The 18,657-nt window shown below is 46.2% G+C and overlaps 1 protein-coding gene across 1 annotated transcript; it reads left to right on the forward strand.

The window, feature by feature from the left end:
* The first annotated feature begins 350 nt into the window (after positions 1-350).
* Positions 351-16,550, forward strand: AHCY (adenosylhomocysteinase). Its single transcript, XM_044661594.1, has 10 exons — positions 351-497; positions 5,107-5,297; positions 6,175-6,250; positions 9,044-9,196; positions 11,077-11,189; positions 12,282-12,489; positions 12,586-12,673; positions 12,951-13,068; positions 14,687-14,881; positions 16,317-16,550. Exons 1-10 carry the CDS (start codon positions 470-472, stop codon positions 16,446-16,448), a joined length of 1,302 nt encoding a protein of 433 aa, XP_044517529.1. The 5' UTR covers positions 351-469; the 3' UTR covers positions 16,449-16,550.
* The last annotated feature ends 2,107 nt before the right edge of the window (positions 16,551-18,657 follow it).

Consider the following 18,657-nt stretch of genomic DNA (forward strand, 5'->3'; position numbering starts at 1 on the left):
TAGATGTCTACCTACTCCCTCGGTCTGGAGAGAAGGAATTGGCCCAGGGTCACACGAGGACTAAGTAAGAGGGCAGAGATTTCGGGCCTCCACTTTCAGGCTTGGTTTCACGCGCACCACGTGACTTTGTCCACTAGGCTCACGCTGGAAAGCTGGTTCCCGGGGCGCCCAGCAAGGGACTAGACTTGCTTTGGGACTAGATGCCGCGCCACTAGGAAGTTCGAAATTCTATCAGGCCCCGCCCCGCCCCATTCTGCGCAGTGCCAGCCCCAACCCGGCGGAAGGAGCTTCATGAATATGCAAATTGAGGAGGAAGGCTATTTAAAGGCGTCCCAGCCACGCGCCGCTCCCCTCCCAGTGCTCTCCGCCGTACGCTTCAGCCTTTCTGCGGCCTCATCACTACCATCCGCGAAGTCGCCGCTCGGTAACCTTTACTAAGTCATTAGATAATTCCGGAGGAGGCCGCAACATGTCCGACAAATTGCCCTACAAAGTCGGTAAGATGGAATGGGGGGAGGGAATTCGGGGAGGGTTACGGCGCCCTCGAGGATTGCACGGGGCTGGAGTTTGCAGCGGACCCTGAGGTTGCACCGTGGCCAAGAGTAGGCCGGCTTGCAGCCGGTTCTCAGGGCTGCTTAGGGGCACCCGCGGAGTTGGTCCCTTTGAATTGAAGGTTTGGCACGTTGGCCTGGGACAGCCTAGCGGGGCGCCCGCGCGATGCCCACCGGGGACTGTAGTTCTCCGATGACTCGCTTACTACTGCGATCCAGATGCAAGAGGGCGAACCGAAACTACAAGTCCCAGCGAGCCCTGCTTCGCGGGACTGTCGTAGGGCTGGGGGCCGCAGGAAGCGTGCTTTGGGGCGGGGCTTTTTTGGACAGGTGGATTGGGGAATCGGGGAAACCGCACGGTGCTGGACTCTGGAATAACGGAATCCGAGACTTAGATTCCCTCCAAGGCTGAAAACCCTCCGACTCGCCAGAAAGATGTGCAGTCGACATAAACCTTTGAAAACTAGGAGAACTCTGGATAGGAAGCCAGAAGATGTGGGGCTAGATTTTAGCTCTAGCACCAACTTGCTGAATGACTTTGGCTAAGTCTTCTCCCTCCCTGGGGCACTTAAAAGTGAAGTGGGAAGGACTTTATTGGATTGATTGCCAAGGACACGCTCCCGGCCTTAACATTTCCTGTTGCCTGTTGCTTTGGTACTTGGGATTCTGAGAGGGAATAGAGAGAGTGTCAGAAGACAGGGGTTCAGTTCCCATCTCTTGACCCTGACCAGCAGCTGTGTGACTTGGACAAATCACTTACTTTTTCTGAGCCTCTTTCCTCTGCTATTCGGGGGGGAAAGTTTAATAATAATTACCTCGAAGGTTTATTAGGATTAAATGAAATGACACTTGCTTAACAGCGCCTGGCACATAGTAGGCACTTAATAAGACCATTCGTCTATCTTGCACATACACAAAAATGATACAAGGCTATGGATGCTTAGGGTTCAGAAAGGGGGCACAGGCTAAATTCTCTGAAAACTGGGGGTGGGGTCGGGGGTGGTGGTGGTGGTGGTGGGGGTGGTGGTGGTGGTGGTGGTGGTGGTGGTGGTAAGAGTTGAGCTAGGCTTTGAAGGCAGAAAGGACTTAGCCAAGGAGGTAAATCTCCTCAGTAGTCCTCAGGGTCCTGGAGGGTATGCTGAGGGTTTGAATGTGTCTAAGAGGTGGAGAGAGTGGAATCAATGCTCTCTGCACTGGGGACACAATGTTCTTCCCCTGAGGCACTGTTGATTTTCTGTTCCTTCCTTTGGTTCTTGCTTTTTCTACTTCCCCAAGAATAGTCTCATTTGCCCTACAGGCCATAGTAGCCACATGGACCAACCCCCAGAAGCTTTTCTGAGGCAGGAAACCTTACCTGGTCAGGGAGTGGGCAATGGCTAAATAGATCACATAATTCATTCAATAAATGTTTGTTAAATACCTATTATGAACTCTGTCTATAGGGCTTTGGGCTACCAGAATCACATTAGGTGATGGGACAAGCCTTTCATAGGAATCATAGACTCTCCAAAGATCCCTGGATTTCACCTTAGAAAACACCTTTCTAGTTTCAGCCCTGGCACACCAACTGGACATTGGGCAAGATCCTTCCCCATTCTGGGTCTCAATTGCCTTACCAGTAAAATGAAAGTGGTAGGAGGGGCAGCTGGGTAGCTCAGTGGAGTGAGAGTCAGGCCTAGAGACAGGAGGTCCTAGGTTCAAACCCGGCCTCAGCCACTTCCCAGCTGTGTGACCCTGGGCAAGTCACTTGACCCCCATTGCCCACCCTTACCACTCTTCCACCTATGAGACAATACACCGAAGTACAAGGGTTTAAAAAAAAATTAAAAAAAAAATGAAAGTGGTAGGGCTTAAATGATTTCTACCAGCTGAAACCGACTGGATGCTATGTAGTTCAGTGCCCCTTTCCAGTTCTAACAATGCCTTTACTGTAGGTAATTAGAAATGTTTATCAAATTGAAACTTCTGTGCTCTTAAAGTTCCCTTTTAACCACAGTCTGTTCTGTTCCAATCCCTGTGGATCTCACCCTTTATTCCTATAACACTGAGTCTATTGCATAATACTATATTGAACCAAGCCTTTGCTAGAGACTGTATCCTAGTAGTTGGTGGCTGCTTTATGCCATTGGGGCATCTTTTGAGGAAGCTTTGCAGTTTATAAAGCACTTTCCCTCACAAGCAGCCTTGGTGATAGTAAAGGCTAACCTATTAATCCTATTTTACAAATGAGAAAACTGAGAGGTTTGTATAATTTTGTCCAAAACCACATGACTGAAAGTGGTGGAAGATTGGGACTTGGGCCTTCTTCCCATAACATATATGACTGAGATTGTAATAATGGTCAGTCAACAGAGTTTAATAACATGTACTATGCCAACGGACTGGGAATAAAAGAAAGATAACTCCCTCTCCAAAACAAACAAATCAGCTCTTACCTCTAAAGGAATTCACAGTCTTTAGAGGAAGAAAACATGCAACTACTTTTGTACAAGTAAGATAGGGACAAGTAAATTGGTGATGATTCCAGAGGGAAGGCACTAACATTAAGGAGGTCTGGGGAAGTCTTGTAGAAGGTGAGACTTTAGCTGAGGCTTGAAGGAAGCTGGGGTGGAAGTAGAAATGAGGGAGAAAGTTTCAGGCATGAAGCAGTGAAGACAAAATTTGAACAACTCTGACTCTCAAGGAGCTTATATTCTACTGGTATGAAAACATATAAATTAATACAAAATATATTCCAAATAAATGGTAATTTTGCTGAGGGTCAGGGGCTAGCAGCTTGGGGAAACCAAGAAAGGCCTGTTGTAAGGGGTAGTGATTGAGCTCAGAGTGCATTCCAGGGATGGGGAATAGCCTTGAAAGACCTTGGAATGTTGTGGGAGGAACAACAGACAGTCTAGTTGTGTGTGAGATGTGTGTAGGAGGTGAGGAGATTGTAATGGCTAGAAAGGGTTATGATATGTAATAAATCTGGAAAGGAAGCCCTAATATCAGTGTCAAAAACAGAAGTTTGTATTTTATACTAGAGGCAGTAGGGAACTACTATAATATTTTGAGCAGGGTGTGTGTAGTCAGACATTTAGAAATAATGTAACTGATTTTTACATAATACTTTTAAAGTGTGCAAAGCCCTTGGAGTATGTCTGTGTGTTAATTAGAACCTCACAAAAACTCAGTAGGGGGCAGCTCAGTGGCAGAGTGCCAGGCCTAAAGATCGAAGGTCTTGGGTTCAAATGTCTCAGACACATCTTAGCTCTGGGCAAGTCACTTAACCTCAGTTGCTTAGCCCTTACCTCTTTAATGCCTTAGAACCAGAAGGTAAGGGTTTAAAAAAAAAACCAACTCACTGGTAGGTAGTACTTTATTTTTACAGATGAGAAAACTTGATTGATTTAGCCATGGTCACATAGCTTGTGGGGAGAAAGAATAGAGATTTAAATCCAGAGCTTGTCTCCAAAATTCATTGTTCTAGCCACCATGTTAAACCACCTCTCTGTCTTATACACATCTGTATCCAAGCTCAGGGCTGTGTGTTTATTCAGTAACCATTTGGCATAGCGTGAGGAAATGAAAAAACTTTCTACTATTAAATTATAATCTGAAAAAAAATTACTCTAAATAAAAAGGAATCAGAAGGAAAGACATACTAAACAAATAGGATGTTTCTGCTATTATTTTGTTAAATATAATAGCTATATCTTTAAAGGTAAATTGTAAAGAATTTGGAGTCTATGATTTTATATGTGATTTTTCATTTTTATCTACTTGAATGTTTTTGTTTATAAATTGAAGAAAATATACAATTTATACATATAGGTATATTTTGGCATGTATATATACACAAAGCTGTATTTCAATGCATATATGTATATGTGTGTATACATATATAATGCATGTGTGTATACATGTATATATGCATATACATACATATACTATTGAAACTTAATACTACACTAAGACTTTTAGACATTATATGTGTGTATGTATACTTATTTTTTGAAACTTTTTATCTTCCATTTTAGAATCAATACTGTGTATTGGTTCCAAGGCAGAAGAACAGGAAGGGCTATTGGGGCTTAAGTGACTTGTCCAGGGTCACACAGCTAGGAAGTGTCTGAGGCCAGATTTGAAACCCAGACATCCCATCTCTAGACCTGACTCTCAATCCACTGAGCCATCTAGCCATCCCTGTGTATATATATTTATAGTGAATATCTTAAAGTAGGAATAATCAGCTATCCAAAAGTGAAGGGGGAATAGGTTACCTTGAGAAGTGTTAAGTTTCCCATTGCTGGTATTAAGTGGGACTAGGTATGCTCTAAGGTTCTTTATGACTCCTTGGATTCTGAGGTTTCCTGAGCTTTTCCACCATTTGCTTGGATTCACTAAGAGTGAGAAGTATGAGGCAAGAACCCTGCCCTCAGAGGTCTTACAACTCTTTCTGAAGCAGGAAGCTCAGATTATCCTTGATGATAGGAGAGCACAGAGGGCTTCTCCCCCTTGTCCTCCCCATTCCTCCACCACAGTGCTCAGTTTTTCTTCTCCTCTGTCCCTGTAGCTGATATCAGCCTGGCCACCTGGGGACGCAAGGCCCTGGACATAGCAGAGAATGAGATGCCCGGCCTGATGAAACTTCGAGAGATGTACTCGAGCTCCAAGCCACTGAAGGGTGCCCGGATTGCTGGCTGCCTCCACATGACCGTAGAGACAGCTGTCCTCATTGAGACACTGGTGGCCCTGGGAGCTGAGGTAAGTCCACACAGAGCATCCAAGGAGCCAGAAATGGGGTGGAGGGGTTGAAACACAGGAGGGTAGGGGAGATTCAGGCAGTTCTAGAGGCTGTCCTGGAGAGTGACCTCTGTATTCTGTGGTGGGATGATGAGATATCGTAGAAAGAATGCTGAACTTGGAGCCAGAGGATCTCAGTTCAAATCTCAGCTCTTACTTTTTACCACCTGTGTGAACTCTGGGAAGTCATATGATATTTGGGGGCCTTAGTTTCCTTATCTGTAAAAGTTAGACTAGCTAGTCTTTAAGATCCTTTTCAGCTGTATATCAGTGATACAAGGAATATGAATAATTTCTTGTGTATAGGCATTTATACTTGTCGTAGTTTTGTTTTGTTTTTTGGCCATCACAATCCTGCCACAGTGAGATTCTCATAGTAATGTTTAATGTCAGTGGGGCAAGAATCATCCCCATTTCTCTAAGTCTGTTCTTCTGACTCTCAACCTAGGGATCTTTCCTTTCCTTTCCTGTCCTGTCCTTTGTCAAACCCTTACTTTCCTTCTGTCTTAGAATCAGTATTAGCCATCAGTTCCAAGGCAGAAGAACAGTAAAGGCTAGACAATAGGAGTTAAGTGATTTACCCAGGATTAGACAGCTAGGAATGTCTGAGGTCAGATTTGAATCCAGGATCTCCCATCTTTAGGCCTGGCTCCCTATCTACCTTAGCTGCCTTCCAGGGCTCTTTTCTAATCCACTTGCCATGAGTTGACCTCCTCGACTCATCATTTGTATTGATAAGCATTTCTTTTGGCCTCCATCCTAGCTGACTTCATTACATTGACATTGTGCTGCTGTTCTCTGCTTTTGTGAATGACCCTATGTCCTCTGGTCTTTGTAGGTACAATGGTCCAGTTGCAACATTTTCTCTACCCAGGACCATGCAGCAGCTGCCATTGCCAAGACTGGGATTCCTGGTAAGTCCTCTTCCTCTGAGCATAGTGCCCACCATGATCAGGGACCCTTTTTGGGGTGTAGGGAGCTGGAGAAAATGGCCTCCAGGATGGGAAGACTTCAGCTACTTAAAGAGGCTAGTATGTGGAAGAAGGGGCAGACTTACTCTATGTGGGCCAGGGGGTAATAATGAGTGCCAGCCAGAGAGAGGTTACAGGGATGCCTGTTATGGCTGGATTGAAAGAAGAATTTCATAAGAATAATAGCTATTATTTATTAATTAATAGCTAGTGGGGCAGCTAGGTGGCTCAGTGGATAGAGAACCAAGCCTGAAGACAGTAGCCCCTGGTTTCAAATGTGACCTCAGATACTTCCTAGCTGTGTGACCCTGGGCAAGTCACTTAACCCAAATTGCCTAGCCCTTACCATTCTTCTGCCTTGGAACCAATATTCCATTCTAAGACAGAAGATAAGGGTTTATAGTTTTTTTTTTTTTAAAAAAAGGGAATAATAGCTAGCATTTATATAGTGCTTTGTACATGTTGTCTAATAATAATCAGAGCTGCTTCAGTAGGTGGTGGTGCTAATAACTTTGAAGATTCCATTTGAGGGACTTCTGCCCTGGCATGAGTATGGGAGTGAGATGAAGGGGTGAGCAGTGCTCTCCACTGTCATGGGATCGTAGATCTGAAGTTGGAAGGGACTTCAGAGGCTAATCCTCTAATTTAACAGATAAGGAAACAGGTCCAGCCAGGTTAAGTGACTTTCCCCAGGTTTCCCAGGTAGCAAGTGGCAGAGCTGGGATTTGAACTCCAATCCTCTGACTCTGATTCCAGCATTGTTTTTGACTTAATGAGACCCACCCCTCCCTAGGTGCCATCCAGCTCCCTCCCTAGGTGTCATCCAGCTCTAAAATTTTGTAAGATTTTATGAAAGAAATAACATTGGAGTTGCCAGGGGAAGTTGGTCCTGGACAGTGGGAATGTTTTTGTGGAGGTAGGTAGGAGGGGTATTGAATTGATATGAATGATGACTGTCCAGTCATTGGGGAATTAACATAATGTGAGCCTGTGTAAAATCATAGGCACAAACGTAGGCTTTCAGTTGGCCTTGGGATAAGAAGAGGCCAAGTCCCTGGTTGTGGTCTAGCTGAGCTGGGAGAAAACACAGCAGAGTTTAATTGTCTCTGTCTGTGAGTGTGGCTCAACATGGAAAGGCTCTGGGTTTGAGAATTCTGTCTCTGAAGTTAAGGACCTTGGGCAAAGGGAGGCTGGTGAGTATGCTGGGCTGGGGCTGCCTTAGAGGTGCTCCCACTCCAGCAGAGAGGAGCCAGAGTGCCTTTGATTCCCTTCCCTTGGCCTGGTGGGGGAGGTGTGTAGGTGGGCAGCCCTCTTATTTTTCCATGTGTGTGCTTTGGGACACTGGACTTTGAACTAGAAGGAAAAAGCTTTGTTTGCAGAATGTTTCTTTTTTGCCCTTTGCCCAGGGTTTGAAACTTTAGTACCTTGGTGCTTTTACTGAGCCCTAAGGAAAGCTGATGCCTGGCAGTGCCCTTTTCTGTCCAGAACCATGGTTGGGACAGAATTTGTTGGCATGTGCCCTAAGACAGGGGATAATATAATCCACCATCTTGGTGGTGTCCTCTATAACAGTGTAAAGTGCTTTGCAAATGTTAAGACACTACATGAATGCTAGTTATTATTATTATTATTCTGTGAGTCTTCTTTACTTTTATTTTTCCTCACCTCATCCCTGCTACCCCATCACAGACTTTATGGCATGTCTGGCAGCTTTGGAGGTGGTTAAGGCCCAGGAGCTCTCCATTAGGGATGACCAGGGCCAGCCTTGGTTCTTAGATTGGAGTTGGGTGGAGGATTTCCCATACCTGGCCTTGTCTCTTAGGTATCTGCAGGGAGAAAAATATCAGATAAATTTCTCTTGGATGGAGCTATGCTCCCACTCTTAGGAACTTGACCCAGAGACGGGAGGACCGAAGTGGGAAACGTTTCCCTGTGTCCCTGGTCCTGGAGGTTAGGGCCAGGAAGATCTGAGTTCTCCTGGTGCCAACCATTAGCTGGGTGGGCTGTGTGTGAGAGCTGGTCCTGATTCCTTCTTCAATTGTTCTTCATTGTCTATAGACTAAAAAAAAAAGGCTGACTCAGTAGTTTGTATTCAAGGCTCTAGACCAGTGATTCCCAAAGTGGGCGCCACCGTCCCCTGGTGGGTGCTGCAGCGATCCAGAGGGGCAGTGATGGCCACTGGTGCATTTGGGGGTGGTGAATAACTGTAAGGGAGCGGTGATAGTATGTGACAGGGGGCGCTAAGTAATATTTTTTCTGGAAAGGGGATGGTAGGCCAAAAAAGTTTGGGAACCACTGCTCTACACAATCAGGCTTCAACCTACTTGTTTAGATTTCTCTCATCCCAGTCTCCTTTCAGTCTTCTGGGCTCTGGACAAATAAGACTGTTGTTTTCTGACCTGCCCACCTTCACATAGGCCTGGACTCCTTTTCTGTTCTCTCCATTTGCTGAAATCCTCACCTCAAGGGAGGTTCACCTGTAGTGAAGTTCCTTCCTCCTCAGGTTTTCCTAGAGCATGATCTTGCTCTCTCCCCTGCCTCCATCACATACTTCTTTATAGCATTCTTATTTGGATACATGTTGTATTCTAAGCTTGTCAGTTGTGAGCTTGAGGGCATGGCTTGTGTGCTATATCTATCTTTGTGCCTCCTGTGCCAAGCAGGGGGATTTACACACTCAAACATCTGGTTAGTTGAATTGAATTATTCGTCTCTGTCCTCCCATTCTTGCCTCAGTGTACGCTTGGAAGGGAGAGACAGATGAGGAATATCTCTGGTGCATCGAGCAGACCCTCTATTTCAAGGATGGGCAGCCACTCAACATGATCCTGGATGATGGTGGGGACCTCACCAACCTTGTTCACACCAAATACCCCGAGCTCCTGAAGGGTAAGGAGGAACATGAGGGAATGGAGATGGGCAAGATCTGGGGGTTTGCTTGGGCGTTTAGGGGTCCTCTTGGAGAGTCTAGTTAGGGGAGAAGTTGCCAATCCCAGAAGCTTTGGCTTCATCAAGGAACAGTGGCTGAGTGATGTCAGAGTTGCCCTGTGAAGCTGATGAAGAGGCCTCAAAGGCTGTTTTTGGCACTCGGAGGGAGAAGGGTAACTTTTTCAAAACTCCAAAAGGTAGTATAGTAGTATGTAGTAGAAAGAGTACTAAAAATGGAATTAGAGGAACTGAGTTCAAATCCCAGCTCTGTTACTAACTTGGTAACCTTGAACAAAGACTTTTCTTTGGTTGAGTCTCAATTTACTCATCTCTAAGTTGGGTGTTAGCCTAGATAATCTTGAAGGTCCCTTCTTCTCTGTGATTCTCTGAACAGAAACTTAAGGAGGCTTTTTTTAATTCTGGAGGATCAGGACAGGCCCCAAGGTGGAGTCTGTACATCTGGCCCTGAATAGAGTTTTTTAGTATGGTCAGGTTTTGTTCTCTTGGGATCAGGTTGGGCCAGGAAGGTGAGCTGACATTGCATTTGGGGGTATGGGAGGAGCTTTCCCTGGGGAGCCTCCCCTGCTTGTGCCTGTGTCCCTCCTCCAGCACAGAACCATTTTCATTCTAAGCCTTCCCTGGGGTGAGGAAAGGAGGAACCCTCTTAGTGTCTTTGTGCACTTTTTTCTAGACATTGTTATGATCTCAAGTTCTGAGGCCCTAGAGAAGGGGAGAGGAGGAAGGGGCACCCCTCTGATTCATGCTTGGCCTCAGTTTGGACTCTGGGTCTCCCGTCTGGTATAGGGGCTTCCCTTTTGCTGGAGTTTTTCCAGGAATATTCTAAAGGTAAAAAAAGTTTGAGTTTGAGGCTGGGCTAGAACAATGGAGAACCCTTTGTGTAGGAATGCTGGGATCCTGGACTCCTCTGCCCAGATCACCCTGACCTCTCCCCTCTCCCCAGCCTCAGTCCTGAGGGACTTTGGGTGAGACCATATACAATAACAAAACTCTTGGCCTGGGAGATTAGGGAGAAAATCTGGTCACTGAGAGTTGAAGTAGTTGTTTCTCCTGGTTCTGTCATCTGAGTCATAGAGTAAAAGTTTACTGCTATTTGGGGCGAGGAAGTATCCCCCATTACTTCACCCACCAGTGATCCCTGAAAATCCACTCTTAGAGCTGCATGTCGCTGGACTAAGATCTTGTCAGTGAAGAGATATCCTGTGGAAGGGAAAAAGCATTAAACCTTTATTAACCCACTGAGTGATCTCTGACCATTGCTAAGAAGGGGACAGGGAGAAAGATGAAGTGGAAAGTGGGATGGATTTGGGGGCCAAGTTTTGACTTTGCTAATAATGCACTGTGTGACTCTCAGCCTTTTTTCCTCCTTTTTAAAAGAAGGTTGCTGGAATAGATCATGTGAAAGCTCCCAGCCTCACTTCCAGAGTCTGAAAAAGATGAGAATATATGACTTGAAGCAGTGAGATCTTGGCTACAGTGAAAGGGATAGCTGAAGGGAAGATAGTAAGGCAAGAGGCTTCTTCCACTCGCTCTAGCATGACACAAAATTACTTCACTTGGGAGAAAGGAGATAGAGGGGTAATGGTGACTCATCACCTCATTACTGGTCTCATCTTACTTCTTCCTCTCTCAAGGGTGGACCATAATGGTGGGAATACTGGAGGAAGTTCATTTCCCACCACCACCCTCCCAGGCTGCAGGCTGTGAGCAGGGGCACCTGGTAAATATTTGTTGAGGGGGATTTAGGTAAGGCGTTAGTTAAGGTGACTTGAGAGGGTTGGAGTTAAAGGGGACTGGCCCTAATGGAGCATCTCTTGGCTCAGGCATCAAAGGCATCTCAGAGGAGACCACCACAGGCGTACACAATCTATACAAGATGAAGACAAATGGAATTCTGAAAGTGCCTGCCATCAATGTGAATGATTCTGTTACCAAGGTATTGTCTTCTCCTGAAACTCTGCTGACCCCTCCCCACTTCCCCAGATTATAGCATTTCTTGGATTAGATAACCACAATCAATGTGCAAAGTAAGATTTATAGTTTATAGGTCCCTTATACACTTTTCAGGGTATTTTTTAATATACACACTCTTATTTGAGTCTCACTAAGAGCCCTGTAGGCAGGCCAGGTGGGGGTAATCCCTAGGGTTCAGCATAATGCAGTAGACAGTGTGAGATTTGGAATCTTTGAGATTTAAATTTATATCTAGATTCCCACTCTGCCACTTGCTAACTATATGACTGGGTAAGTCACTTAATCACTTTGGGCCTTAATTCTTTTATCTGTAAAATGATGGGGTTGGACTAGATGATTTCTAAGGTTGCTTCCAGATCTAAATGTATGATTTTATAGTTTATTAGACGTGTGAGCACAGGCAAGATGCATGAGCCCTGGGTCTGTTTCTACTTCTATATAATAGGGATTAAAATGCTTATATCAGGGATCAGCTGGGTGGCTCAGTGGATTGAGAGCCAGGCCTAGAGACAGGAAGTCCTAGGTTCGAATCTGGCCTCAGACACTTCCTGGCTGTGTGACCCTGGGCAAGTCACTTAACCCCCATTGCCCTGTAACAAATTTTAAAAATTAATATAGAAGGATATATATAAAAGATATTAGGGTTTAAAAATTTTTTTAAAAAATGCTTATATCACCTACTTCACGGGGTCGTTGGATCAAAAGTGCTCCATAAACCTTAAAATGTTTGTTGTTAGTTACTGATATTCTCATTTCACAGATTAGGAACATTAATTCTCAGAGATTCATAGAGTCACAAAGTGTCTTAGTTGGAAGGGACCTCAAGATCAACTTAGTTCAGCCTCTTCATTTGATAAGTGAAGAAACTGAGGCCCTGAGAGGGGAGGTGACTTGCCAAAGGTCAAACCCCGTTAGTAGTAGAACTGGAAGTAGAGTTCCTGGATCCGGTAGGCAATAGAGAGTCATTTTGAGTTCTTGAGCTGGGGAGGGACCCAACGAAAGTGTCCCTGGTATTCATGGAGGACTGCTTCTCCCTTTCCTGTCTTCCCTCTAGAGCAAATTTGACAACCTGTATGGCTGCCGTGAGTCCCTCATTGATGGTATCAAACGAGCCACAGATGTGATGATTGCAGGCAAGGTGGCCGTGGTGGCAGGCTATGGTGATGTGGGCAAAGGCTGTGCTCAGGCCCTTCGGGGCTTTGGTGCCCGAGTCATTGTCACAGAGATAGACCCCATCAATGCACTACAAGCCTCTATGGAGGGTGAGTAAGGGGCCAGACCGGTCTATGAGGGTCACAGCTTGGGGTTCTCAGGAGCGATCACAGGGCTGATGCTTGTGTATGTCTGTCTGTGCTTAGGTTATGAGGTGACCACCATGGATGAGGCCTGCAAAGAGGGAAACATCTTTGTCACCACCACCGGATGCATAGACATCATCTTGGGCAGGTGAGGCCTAGCTCCTTGTGGGGGGCCCTCCATCTGTCCTCCCAGTGCCCTTGTCCATTTTTCTGTACATTCCCCTACCTCTTCCTGTCTTACTCTCTTATCTTACTCCTGACCCAAAGCTCTTGCCTTCTTCCTTTATTGCTCCCTCCCTTCCATTTGTCCTTCCTTGGGCCCTTTGGTGTCCCCTTACCCTCTAGTCAAGAGCTGCTGCCTGCTTTGTTCTGTAGCCCCTGATTTCCCCCTCCCCCTCAGTGGTTCCTGTTCCCTCCCCACCCAGGCACTTTGAACAAATGAAAGACGACGCAATAGTGTGTAACATTGGACACTTTGATGTGGAAATAGATGTAAAGTGGCTGAATCAAAATTCGGTGGAGAAGGTGACCGTGAAGCCTCAGGTGAGGTTCTCTCTGCATTCCCTGTAATCACAAATGGGTGAACCAGCTCTGAAGTGTCTGTAGGGTTCTGGTCCAAGGCCAGGGGAAGTGTGGCATGATGGAGATATCACGGGCTCTGGAGTCAGAGGGTCTGGTGTACTGGGCAAGTTACTTGACTTCCCTGGGCCTCAATTTCCTCATCTGTAAAATGAGACATTGGACCAGATGGGCCCTGAGGTCCCTTCTAGCTCCAGATCTGTGATCCTATGAATTTGGGCTCTGGAGAAAAGAACTAGAAGGACCTTCTCCCAGCACTCTGGCTTAGGTGGGAAGAGAGTGGGGGCAGGGTTCTCCTTGGCTAGCATCAAGGGGATTGGGGGGAATGGGAAGAATGGCTTACAGAGGAATTCACCAGGAGATTGGATCGAGGCTGAAGTAGCAGTAGGGCTATGTGCCTTGAAGTCCTGGCCTCCTGCCCTTCCTAAGGTTGCCAGCTCCCCTGGCCTGTTGGGGCTTGTGCTGAGATGCTTCTGTAGACTGACACACAGCAACTGCTTTCTCTGCCCTCTAGTCCCCTTACATAATGCAGGGGTCACTATTCTTAGATGGATATGGTAGTTATGAGACTATACAGTGTTTTTGTTTTACCTTTTTTTTTTTTTTTTTTTAAATAACCCTTACCTTCTGTCTTGGAATCAGTACTAAGTACTGGTAAGAGCTAGGCAGTTGGGGTTAAGTGAGCTGCCCAGGGTCACACAGCTAGGAAGTGTCTGAGGCCAGATTTGGGGACTGTACAGTGTTGGCCTGGTTGTTGACATTCACTGGGGGACATTTATTCAATCTCCCTGAACTGCCACAGCCCTTAAGGCCTCATGGATATTTCTTTTCTTTTTTTTTTTTTAAAACCCTTGTACTTCGGTGTATTGTCTCATAGGTGGAAGATTGGTAAGGGTGGGCAATGGGGGTCAAGTGACTTGCCCAGGGTCACACAGCTGGGAAGTGGCTGAGGCCGCGTTTGAACCTAGGACCTCCTGTCTCTAGGCCTGACTCTCCTCATGGATATTTCTTGGGTTGGAGGGGAGCAGACCAATGCTTTCCCTCCCATCTTCCAAAGTCTGAAATACAGCTTTTTGCATATAAGGGTATGCAAGTGCATGTATGATCACCAGCAAAACCAGAGACCTTTAGTGCTTGGCTCCACCCTAATTTCCCTCTACCCTGGTTCCATCCACTGGGCTACCTCCTTTTTTTGTGTGTTTTTAGCTCCAGAGTAACATGGCACTGGCCTTACCACCTTCACCTGTCCCTGGGAGACTAGACCAGGGTGAGGGGTAACAGGGGAATGTGACATTGATGTGGGTAGAAGCAGGGCCAGAGTGAGAGGTACTTGGCTAGTCTGGACAAACAACTAGATAACCACTTGTTGAATTACTACATTATTACTACATTACCATAGATGAATTCCTCTTTACATATAGTTAGGCCTAGAGGACCATTGGGGCCCATCTAGCTCTTAGGTTCTGTGATTCCAGAGAGGACGAGGATCCTGCAGGGGTCTTGTTGGGGAGTGGGGAGAAGCTAGAAGCAGAGAGAGACAGACCTGTTTTCCAGCTCTCACCTTCCTTGCCTACCTGGACAGGTGGATCGCTATAAACTGAAGAATGGACGGCGGATCATCTTGCTGGCAGAGGGCCGGCTAGTCAACTTGGGCTGTGCTATGGGCCATCCCAGCTTTGTCATGAGCAATTCCTTCAGCAACCAGGTGTTGGCCCAGATTGAGCTGTGGACTAACCCAAACAAATACCCTGTGGGAGTGCACTTCCTCCCCAAGAAGGTCAGTGGGGGCTTCTTCCTGCTCAGTAGCTGTCAAGGTGGCTTTAGTGTGGGTGGATCCAGGAATAGCTTCCTGTCACCTCTCATTGGCCTTTTCCCCCATCACATCCCTGAGCATCAAGATTGCCAGATCCGAGCCCTGGCTCTTTTGCTGTGGGACCTTGAGCTAATTCCTTCTCTTTGGGTTTAGCTGTCCTCTCCTCGCCCCCTCCAGCTTTTGTTCATTGAGGAGGAGGAGGAGGAGGAGGAGGAGGAGGAGGATCCCTTTTCTGTGAGAAATAGATGAGATAACCGATGGGGGAGGCTGTTGATGGCTGCAACGTGTCATGCAGACATTATTCCTAAAGAGAAACAGGCAAGATTATGGCCCAGGCCAGCCACATACTCAGGTTTTCCTGCATGTCTTTTTACTGTGGATTGTTTCTGCCTCCAGTCAGATGTCCCACAATTAAGGAACTAAAAGGGGCCTTCAACCCTCCAGTCTCCTTCTGCTCTCTCTAGCAGGCAGTCACACTCAGTTTTATAAAGGAAGAAACCAGGCGCAGATAGGACAAGGGACTGACTTTAGGGCACACCGAAAGGTGGGGGCAGACTTAGGATGAGAATGCAAAGCCTTTGCCTATTCTAGACTTTGGGCTTTTTGCCTCACGGCCTGAATGTAGCATGAATTTATTAAGGCCTGCAGCAGGCTAGGATTTGGGTACTTAATTAATTTTGGTAATTTGGCTTTGGGAGAAATCTTTTCTATACTTGCTCCTGCCCATCCTTACCCTGTATAGTTCTGGGCTTCCTTCTAGTCTGCAGTTATCTGTCTCCTGTCTCTAGTTTGGCTGACTGCCTCAAGCAGCCTTTTTACCCTGGGTAGTGTGAGGAAGGCTCGTCTTTCCCTATCATCTCCACTTAGTTCTCTGGGGAACTGGACTATGCCTTTGAAATAGATGAACCAGACTTTTCTCAGTCAGCAAACCTTTACCAGCATCTACATGCCAGAGCACATAGGGCAGTGAGGTAACACAGTGGATAGAGTCACTGACCCAGTATGCCTCAGACTCCTCATATGTAGAATGAGCTGGAGAAGGACATGGCAAACCACTCTAGTAGAGTATCTTTACCAAGAAAAACCCAAATGGGGTCATGAAGAGCCTGACACGACTGAACAACAGTAACAAGGACCTAGTGGCTGATGTGACCAGGAAAGGCCTCATGTAGGAGGTGGAGGATGGAGCAGAACTTTAAAAAAAGCAGTTAATCAACAGGTATTTATTAAGTATTTACTCAGTGCCACAGGTCATAAGGACTTGAATTAGAGTAACAGCTGTGTGAATGGAGAAAAGAGGATGAATTTAAGAGAGATCATGCTCTTCCACCCTGGCCAACGAGTCCAAGAATGAGGCTCTGGGACATGAGGCTCACCTTTTCTTGTTCTCTCCTTACAGTTGGATGAAGCTGTGGCCGAAGCCCACCTTAGCAAACTGAATGTGAAGCTGACGAAGCTGACAGAGAAACAGTCTCAGTACCTGGGCCTCCCTATAGAGGGCCCCTTCAAACCCGACCACTACCGCTACTGAATCCTGGCCAGACCGAAGGCTCCAAGAGACCAACCACATCTTCTTGCCTATCCAGCCCTATCCAGCCCTTCCTGCACAGAGTAATAAATGGCATCTACGCTAGTTTGGGCATTCTCTGCTGTGTCATCCCTGTAGCTGCTGGCCGGCCTGCCCTCTTTTAGATTGGGTTTGTGTCTAGCATGGTGTCAGGTATGGAAGTTAGGAGGAGGAAGAGGAAACCAAAGAAACAAACTTCCTCACAATCTTGCCTGGGATCCTTGCCCTATGCTGTGAAGAGAAGACTGTGTCCTACCTTGTATAGTTAGAGCAGGGGGTTCCCTTTTTTTACCGGGAAGGGAGGAAAGCAGTTCCTCAGTATTGGGTTCCAGTGCTGGAAGGCCGGGGCTGGGAGTGCCGGGGGAGGCAGCCTGGTGTAAAGGAGAGATTACCATGGTCTCTGACCTTAGGCTTCTAGATGTGATTTGCACGTATAGGATGTTAGCTCTGAAAAAGACATGGAGAATATCTGTCCTACCTATATCCTATTGTGGATGGGGAAACACTTGGAAAAGGAATGACTTGCCTACCTTATGTCCCATTAGTGGCAGAACCCAGGTTTCCTTACTTCTAAATTAGAGTGTTTTGGGGGGCAGCTGGGGTGGCTCAGTGGACTGAGAGCCAGGCCTAGAGACAGGAGGTCCTAGGTTCAAATCTGACCTCAGACACTTCCTAGTTGTATGATCCTGGGCAAGTCACTTAACCCCCATTGCCTACCCTTACCACTCTTACTTACTTAGATACTTACTTACAATACTTACACAGTATTGATTCTAAGATGGAAGGTAAGAGTTAAAAAAAAAAAAGTGTTTTCCACTGCTCATGTAGCATCCATGTGCTTGGTTTTCCTAGCCTGGAAGTCAACTTATTGTCATTCAACCAATCAGTAAATATGTATCCCCTACTCTGTGCCAAATGGGCAGCTAGTTGGTGCAGTGGATAGAGTGTTAGACCTGGAGTCAGGAAGATTCATTTTCCTCTGTTCAAATCTGGCCTTAGAGACATATTAGCTTTGTGACCCTGGATAAGTCACTTAACTCAGCCTCAGTTTCCTCCTCTGTAAAGTGAGATGGAGAAGGAAATGACAAACCACTTCAGTATCTTTGCCAAGAAAACCCTAAATGGGGCCCTAAGAGCCAGATGTGACTAAAAGTGAACAATAAATGTTCCAGGTACTGTGTTGGGATACAAAAAGAGGCAAAAGACAGCCCCTGCCCCCAAGGAACTCACAGTCTAATATTCAAACACACATATAAAACCAACTATAGACAGAACAAATAGGAAATGATTAACAGAGGGAAGGTAGTACATCCTGTGACCTCCAGCATACAGTGCTGTGGCAGTTTGGACTTGGGAAGTTGAGAAAAGAGGATGGAAAGTTGGTGCTGGGCAGAGCAGGAGGCCAATGTAGTGCAATTAGTGATGTAATTAAGGGATGGTCTTTTATATACAAGGAATACTAAGGTTATGCTCCTTGTTTTCTGTTTGAAGGAGGTGGGATTCCCTCTACTAATGGCTAAAGCAAATAGGGCTGAGCTTCCTGGTATCTGGGAAGTTTCCTTTATTCTGACAACAGCTAATGTTTCGGTTTCAAGTATTCTGAAGATTATTTTCTCCATTTTGCAGTGGGAGGAAATCAAGGCCAGATCCCTCCTAGATTTGATGCTCTCTGTTTAACAACTTTCCTGGCTCTTACCTTTCCTGTGATCAGGATGCTGAATTCAGATTGGATTCCTTTCTGCTCCCACCCCTGACTAAAGCTTGTCACAGGTGACAGCAGTAGGATCTGTGTGAGTGAAAGGGAAGGGAAGGGAGGGAACCCAGGGCAAGTTGAAAATCTCTTTGGTTCATTTGAATTGGTTCAAATGCAAAAACTTGGAGATTCCACCAACTCATGATTTTGGCAGACAAACCTCTGACCTTCTCTTTGGTTTTCTTTTCTGTTTTCCCATCTGTCCCATAAATGGGGCAGACTTGAAGGTCCCTTAAACCCTTACTCTTGGACTTGGTTCATCTCAAAAGTGAGGGTCAGTCTAAAGACCCCCTGCAAGCTCTCCTATTCTGCAGATTCATCCAAGCTATCTCAAAGGCTGCCCTGGCCTGTGGAGGGGAGTCTGCCTAGTCTAATCCTGTCTTGTGTTATACAGTTAGAGCAAGGGGTTCCCTTTTCTCA

Source organism: Gracilinanus agilis, chromosome 2, assembly GCF_016433145.1.
Source record: "Gracilinanus agilis isolate LMUSP501 chromosome 2, AgileGrace, whole genome shotgun sequence".
In the NCBI taxonomy this organism is placed as follows: Eukaryota; Metazoa; Chordata; class Mammalia; order Didelphimorphia; family Didelphidae; genus Gracilinanus; species Gracilinanus agilis.